Source organism: Corvus brachyrhynchos, unplaced genomic scaffold (genome assembly GCF_000691975.1).
Source record: "Corvus brachyrhynchos isolate BGI_N302 unplaced genomic scaffold, ASM69197v1 scaffold21, whole genome shotgun sequence".
NCBI classification, from domain to species: domain Eukaryota; kingdom Metazoa; phylum Chordata; class Aves; order Passeriformes; family Corvidae; genus Corvus; species Corvus brachyrhynchos.
Window position 1 is genome coordinate 1,216,990 of NW_008236924.1, and position 7,369 is coordinate 1,224,358.

Consider the following 7,369-nt stretch of genomic DNA (forward strand, 5'->3'; position numbering starts at 1 on the left):
GAAACTGGGAATAATGAGTCCCCATTCCCAGCCTCTGCCAGCTCAGTGCCTTGCAGGCACTGCTCAGCTTTTTTCCCCATGTGCTCCTGCTCTGCTCTTGCGGCAGTGGTCTGGTCACTACCACCATGGCTGTGCCCTTCCCTGATGGCCATCAATTTCAGAGGGGCTTCTGGGGAGCAAGGGGGAGTCCTGCCAGTGTGAGCCTCTTCCTCTGCTCCTGGAGCAGCAGCTGAGGAGATTCCCATTGTGGGGTGGCAGAAGGAGTAAATGGGTTGACACTGGTGATCTGATGCCACCAGCCCTGAGAGCAGGAGGCAGCAGGGTGTGTGCAGGGACCAGGCTGCTGCTGGCTCCCACCCCTGGGAACAGCCCCCTGCTCCACTTCAAGGTGGGCTTCTTTCTTCTCAGCCCCTCACAGCAAAGACTGAAGGCTGCCTCAAGCCTCAAGGGAAATTTGCAAAAACCTGCAAATCCACACCATTTTTTTAGGCCACAGGTGGGAAACCCCTTGGCTTTAGTTTTGGAATTTTTTGGGGTGGGGAGAGGGGAGTGTTGCTTGGTTTTTTTTGTGGTGAGGAACAGCGTGTTAGGTGGGGAGTCATGGTGCAGGTGGTACCTTGGGCGAGGTGCTGCTGTGTTGGGCAGGGCTTTGGTTTGGAAAACGGCTTTGGAGCAAGCCATGAAGAGGCAGGGCAGGCTGGGGCTTGAGCAGCACTGTCCCCATGGGTGCGTGGCCCTGCTCTGCCCTCTCCCACAGAGGATGCTGGTTTACACAGAGTTCTTCAGCCTCTCCTCTGGGGCAGGACTTGCTCTGGAGCAGGTTAAATAAGTTTTCAGGTCGCTCTTTGCTGCAGTGACTGGACAAGACCTGAACCAGCTTAGTCATGGTTGTATTGGTGATTCAGTGAGCCCATGCTCTTGGGAGGGATGGCTCAGCCACCTGGTTCCTGGTTCCTGAGCTATCTCTAGAAGTGAGCACATGGCCTGGAGTGCCTTTGGAATGAAAGACCCAAGGAAAGAATGATTTGTCATGAAGAAAGTGAACTTAGAGGCCAGCAGTAGTTTCCAGATGTCCTTGCACGTGAACGGGGGCGCTGACTGACTGAAGGACTGTGTGACTTAGATAACAACTTGGTGCAACAAGAGGAAAAGGCCCTTTGGAAATAGTACTTAGTGCCTATTTCCTCTCTGCTCAATTGGCCTTAGGGGCTGTGCAAATATGCATCCTGTGCTCTCTGCCCCCTCTGTGCCTGGCTGCTGAGTCCTCCTGCTTGGTAAACATGGGGTCGGGCAGGATTTGCTGTCTTGGCTCAGGTGCCATAGCCAGTCCCACCTCTGCCCCCTGAAAGACAACAGGGATTTGCTTCAGAACTATCTGAAAACATGTGTTGGTATGATTTTAATCAGCTAGCTGTGTTTGAAGTGAGCTCTTGGGGTGCTCTGACCCACCTGGAATGGGCTGCTAAGATCTGTGGCTTTTAGGCCTGTGAGATGGGGTTCACCAGGGCTTTCTGTGCTTCCCCAGGTTGTGTCTGCTGCAAACGGGACCACCAATGACTGCAGCTCGAACAGGACGGTGGTGATGACCCCCACCATGGACTCCCGGCTGTACATGCTTTCCCTCCTGCCTTTCGTGGTGCTGCTCACGTTCATCCAGAACCTCAAGGTCCTGTCCATCTGCTCCATGCTGGCCAATGTGGCCATGCTTGTCAGCCTTGTTGTGATCTACCAGTACATTGTCAGGGTAGGTGTGCACGATTCCCCCTTCTCATTTCTGTGCTGTCCCGTGTTCTTGCAGGTGGAGGGAGCTCGGGGTGTTTGGATGCTGTGGGGTGCTGCTTGCTCCTGTGGGCATGATGGTTCTTTCTGCCCTGCAGGACTTTCCCTGCACTGTGGGGCTTTGACAGGGAGTGATGGGAACAGGCCAGGTCTTCCCCATCCTCCCTGTGTCTGAACTCTGCATGGGCTTTTTTCCAGGACATTCCTGATCCCAGAAACCTGCCTCTAGCAGCAGCCTGGAAGACCTACCCTCTGTTCTTTGGCACTGCGATCTTTGCTTTTGAAGGCATTGGCGTGGTAAGTCTGGGTGTGGGGCAGTGGGACTGCTGCACAGGAGGCTCAGCCGTGCTCGGACTTGCTGCAGCACCTGCTCTGCTTTGCAGCTGCATTTGCAGCTGAACTTCTCAGACAATAGCCCAAATTCTGGATGATGCTGTTAGCTTTAGCTCCAGGCTATCTCCTGGGTCAAACTCTGGTGCTTCCATCTGAGGCTGGAGGAACACGTGCTCCAAACCTCAGGAGGTTGGTTGCTGCTTTAAAGGTGGCTTTATGTGGCAGTAGATCGAGAATCACACCAGCCTCTGCCTTGGGCTCTGCTGGCTGGCCTGCAGATCAGGAATTGTCCTGAGTCTTGTTACCAGGCTGGATCCTGAAGTTGCCTAAATGAGAGGCCAAAAAGTCTGGCATGAAAAGATGTGATCCGTTCCTTCCCACCCTGCTGCGGAGGCACCGAGATCTCCCTTCGGCAGCCGCGTGGCCCCAGCCTGCCCATGCAAATGGGCCTCTCATGCAAGATGCTGTAAATAGACCAACTGTATCCATGAAAAAAGCTGGCTGGGTGGGTGGAGAGCTTAATGATTCCCTAAGATGTTGTGGGTTGTTTCCGGGAGCTCCCTTCAAAGGAGGAAAAAATGTTTTCATCTCTTAATATAAGCTGGCTGTGTAAACATGGGGCTGGAGAGGGCCAAATCCATTACAGGAGGAGTGTTTACTGAATGCTATGCCCTGGGCAGAGGGTTCTTGCCAGCACTGAGGCACAAATGCTCTCCTCCTTGCATGACTTGGAGGTGAAGAAGCAAATAAAAGTTATTCCTGTCCTACCTCCTCACCAGATCTGGCACTGTGTCTCTTCTTGAAATCAACACCACCCAAGGACAGTTATAAAAATGTTTGCTGAGGGCCTATTTTTAGTGTTAGCATTATAGAGGTCAGAGACTTACCTCTGTCCTTCCTCTTTTTATTGTCCTGCCTGGTTGAAATCTGTCCAGACAAACTTGATAGCAGAGGAGAGTGTCTTGGTCTTTCCAGGATTTGCTGGGGAAAATAGGACAGTGTAAAATAATGGGCATGGCTGTGCTGTTTTGGAGTGCAGAGTGTAATGCACCCAAGGTATTGGGTGGTTGGTATTGCCCCAAGACCCAGCACTGGGCACAGCTCCTGCCAAGGGCAGGGAGCAGGTCCCATTCTTAAGGCAAGCTCATGGGTGACCTGCTGGAGACTTCCTGTGCTGAGCCTGAAGGTCTCCAATGGGAGCACAGAAACTTGATCTCCAGTACAGTTTTTTTTTCAGCTGGATTTTCCAGGCTCCATGTGTGACTATCCCATCCCCTGGCATGGTGGGATGTGCTTGGCCATGGGGCTGCCCCTCCAGCTTTTTGGGCCTGAGGAGTATAGAGGAATGGGCAACCTGCTGCTCTGTCATCTTCCTCCTCCTCCTCGTCTTCTCCCAGGTGCTGCCTCTGGAAAACAAGATGAAGAACCCCCGGCAGTTCCCAGTCATCCTCTATGTGGGGATGACCACTGTCACCATCCTGTACATCAGCCTGAGCGTCCTGGGGTACCTGCGCTTCGGGGCAGACATTCAGGCCAGCATAACACTCAACCTGCCCAACTGCTGGTGAGTCCCTGTGGGGAGTTGAAGGACTGGGGGGTCCCAGACAGGGAGGTGGGAGAGGGGGTGGCAGGGGACTCCTTGAGAGAACTAATCTGGGTGAGCATGAAGATAGCCATATTTGCCAAACTTCAAGGAGTGAGACTAGGGTTGTCTGATGTATAGGCTAGAAGAGGCTCGTTGCTGTGGTGTCTGAGCCTGGTCTTGGAGCTCAGGCTGCTTCATTGGGGTCCCTGGTGGTCCCTGCCTGGGTTGGTGCAACTCCTGCCTTTTTCTTGGAGCCTTGTGGCATCTTTTTGGCTCTCAGCAGTGCTCTGGCTGGCAGATGTTGAAGACAACCCCCGTGCAGCCGTACCAGAACATCACTGAATTGTGCGAAACCTGCTTCTCTTCCTCAAATGTAGCACATGAAAAACAAATCCAAAGCTGGGAGCTCCCAGAGGGAGTGAGATGTGATGTCTCCATGTGTAGGTTGTGCTCCTTGTTTGCAGCTCTGGAGCTCAAACTCCCACTTCTTGGATCCACATTGTGCCTGGATGTGGCTCATTTCGAGCCAATGCTTTGCCTGTGAGCACTGGTGCCATGAGGATACCCCTTCCTTCCATGGGGGCTGAGCTCTGCAGCAGCCTCCCAGACCTGTCTGTCCTCTGGGATCTGGTGAAGCCTCTTGAGATGCTCCAGTTGCTGTCTGGAGCCCTGTGGCCTGACCCCATGCCTGCCTGCTTGGAGGTGTTGTTGCTCCTCTTGCCAGGGCTGGTGGCTGCTGCAGCAGCTGCCTAAGCTGTGTGCTGCTCTGTCCTGGGGGATGGGTGTCATGGCTCCGTATTCATCCCACAGGAGAAATGCAAGCAGTTCTCTTTGATGGTCTCTGCTGGCTTGAAATCCTGCAAGAGACCAGAGTGAGAACTGGAGCTGGGCGTGCCTGTCCTCCTCCCCTGCCCATCCTCTCTGCTGCTAGTAGCACCCAGCACCATGCAGTGTGACTCACTGTCTCACTGTTGGAGTAAATTTGGGCAGGACTCAAGTTTTGAATCACTGGGGCTTCCACATGCTGCCCTTGTAGAGCTGCACAGCTGGGCCTCTGGAGACAGCAAAGATTTGATGAAAATAGAGCCTGGTTTTGCTTTAATTATTGCTGTGTGGGTTTCTTTTCAGTTTGAGTGCATGGATGTTCATTCATGCTGGGTCTGTGTAGTGACTGCTCTGCTGGATGTTGGTGTTGGTGTGGTAGAAGATCCTGCTGCTGCCGAGAGCCTTGTCTTGTCCCCTGCAGGGGCTTGGAGCTCTGCCAGGTCCCTGCTCTCAATGAGGAGGGATGGGGCTGGTGGAAAGATGTGCCTGTGTTGTAGGGAGGTCTCAATCCCACTGTGCCGAGCACAGGAGGTGTGATCTCTTCTGCTCAGTAAACTGAAGTACAGTGTGGAGGGGATGAGATGCTGCTACTTCTGAAGGTGGAAAGCAGGTCATTTCCAGGTTTGGGCTCTGCGTGCCACAGCCTGCAATGGCATCTGCTGACCTGAAATGCTGCAAAGGGGCTTCTGCAGGGAATCTCAGCTCTGTTTGCCCTGAAGAATGACATACCTTTAGAACAGGTCCTTAGAATGGGATTATTGTGACCTGCTAGGCTACAGAGAGAAGAGTGCAAATGCATGTTTCTAGGAGTATCCACACCTTCTGTCTTTTCTTAAAGTAAACTACTTTTCTGAAGGTAGCCATAGGGTTTTTTGGGTAGTGAGAAGAGAACAGCCCTTTGGAATCAGCACCTGGGGAAACCTGGGCATGTGGCAGGGCTCCTGCTGGCAGCTGCAGGGAAGGTGTGCTGTGGTCCTTGTCACTTGAGAGGGACACGCAGGACACCTTGATGTTTGTGCACGTCGCCTCTGGGCAGAGCATTCAGTGGATGTTGGACTTACCTCAAGTAAGGGCTGTGATAGTTGAGATAAAATCTTGACTACTGCTCCTGTGCATTAAACCACAGGTGTTGGGTAAAGACTTGCTCTTGAAATGAGTGTCTTGCCCATCCTGCCTCGCCCGCAGGTTTTCTTTCTGGCAGTAAAAGGCTGGGCTGCAGGAGCTGGTCATAAAGGCTGTGGGTGAGAAGTCATGGGGTTTGCCTGCAACCTGGGAGACAAGGCAAGGATTGTGGTGGAGGTGCTGCAGCCTTCCTTGTCTGTAGCCATTGCCTGGAGGTCTCTGGAGCAGATTTGGTGAACATCTTGGGAATCATTGAGTTATAGGGTGACTAAGGACTTTCCCAATTTCATTTCTCTGAAACCACAGCTTCCTCAAATGAGGAGTGTGTCAGTTCCCAGTGCCCAGGTCTAACCACAGTGTCCAAAATACTGTGCTGCTGTGCAGAAATCCTCCTTGCCTCCTCGGAAGGGTTGCCTCACTGCACCATCTGAAGGGTGAAGAAATGCTATAGTGAGGGGGAAGCTGTTGGGTTGCATGTGGCCGGTTGAAGGTAGGTAATGACAGAGCTTACGGTCCCAGGAGGGTATTTCACTTCTTGCAGCCTTTTGGGATTGCCTGGCATGGCAATCTGGATTGAAGCAGGCGTTGCTGCGGTTGGCAGAGTGCCTCTCCAAGGCCCTGCATGGGCCCCTGTTTTCTGTGGATCAAGGGTAATGCTTGAATTCTTCCTCTTCTTGGAATTTAAAATGCCCTTTGATCTTGTTGTCCTGGTTCCTGACCTGTGCAGGACAGGTACACAGCCTTCTGTATTTTTTTTTTTTTTAGTAACAGCTATTAATCATGGATTGCCCTGGAGCACTTCATGGTTTTTATAGAATCACTTGCTTGGGAATACAGTGATAAGATATGCCAGTCAGTTGCTCAAGGTTCCTGTGCACACGTGTGGCTGCATGGGTGCACTCTGGACTCTGGAGATAACTTTGCGTTCAGTTTGCCTGTGGAACCTCAGGGTGATTTAGGTTAGAGAGGACACCATGCGATCACTGGGTCCTCTCACCTGCTCATAGCAGGGCCAGCTTAAATGTTGAATATCGGTAAGGACAGTGGTTCCCAACCAATCCAGGCTCTTCTTCTGGCCCTTAATCATCCTTTGGAGATGCAGCTCTGTCCTACTGCACCTGGTTCTTCTGCTGTGACGCTCCAAGAAGAGCCTGTTACTCTCTCCTCCATGCCCTCCTGTTAGGCAGCTGAAGACATTAATAACATCCCCTTCTAACCTTTTCATCATGCTGAATGAGCCCAGAGCTCATTTTGTAAATCATGCTCCAGCCCCAACCATCTTAGTAGCCTGCACTCAACTTGCTCTGGTAGGTGTAGTGGTTTGGTCCAAAATACTCATTACTATTTACCTTCTGTGAGATAAGAATTAGGAGAAAAGCAAAGCAGGCACCAAACTTGAAAGAATATAAAGAAGTTTATTAACAGACCTAAAAGAGGGAAAAAGGAAAAATAAAATCATACCACACCTTCAGAACTCTTCTGCTCCCCCTACCTTCCTCCCTTCTCCCACTGACAATGTAAAAAGACAACCCTTGAGATGTTCAGTCTGTTTACCACTTCCATAATAACCTTGTTCAGTCCATTTAGGAAGAGGAGTCTCTCTTGCCCATGCTATGAAAACATTATCACAATGAGACAGCCGCCCGGGTTGGTTCTCTGCTCGCATCATGTGAGAGTCCCCTCCCAACACATGCAGCTTTTCCCACAACTGCTTTCGAGGGTCCA

At 51.8% G+C, this 7,369-nt stretch overlaps 1 protein-coding gene across 1 annotated transcript in view; it reads left to right on the top strand.

The window, feature by feature from the left end:
- LOC103611413 (proton-coupled amino acid transporter 1) overlaps positions 1 to 7,369 on the top strand; it is a 17,312-nt gene that overhangs the window by 3,751 nt on the left and 6,192 nt on the right. Inside the window, exons 6-8 of the mRNA XM_008628927.2 lie at positions 1,526 to 1,744; positions 1,978 to 2,076; positions 3,510 to 3,676. Coding sequence (XP_008627149.1) covers positions 1,526 to 1,744; positions 1,978 to 2,076; positions 3,510 to 3,676 — 485 coding nt within the window. The remainder of the gene's footprint in view (positions 1 to 1,525; positions 1,745 to 1,977; positions 2,077 to 3,509; positions 3,677 to 7,369) is intronic.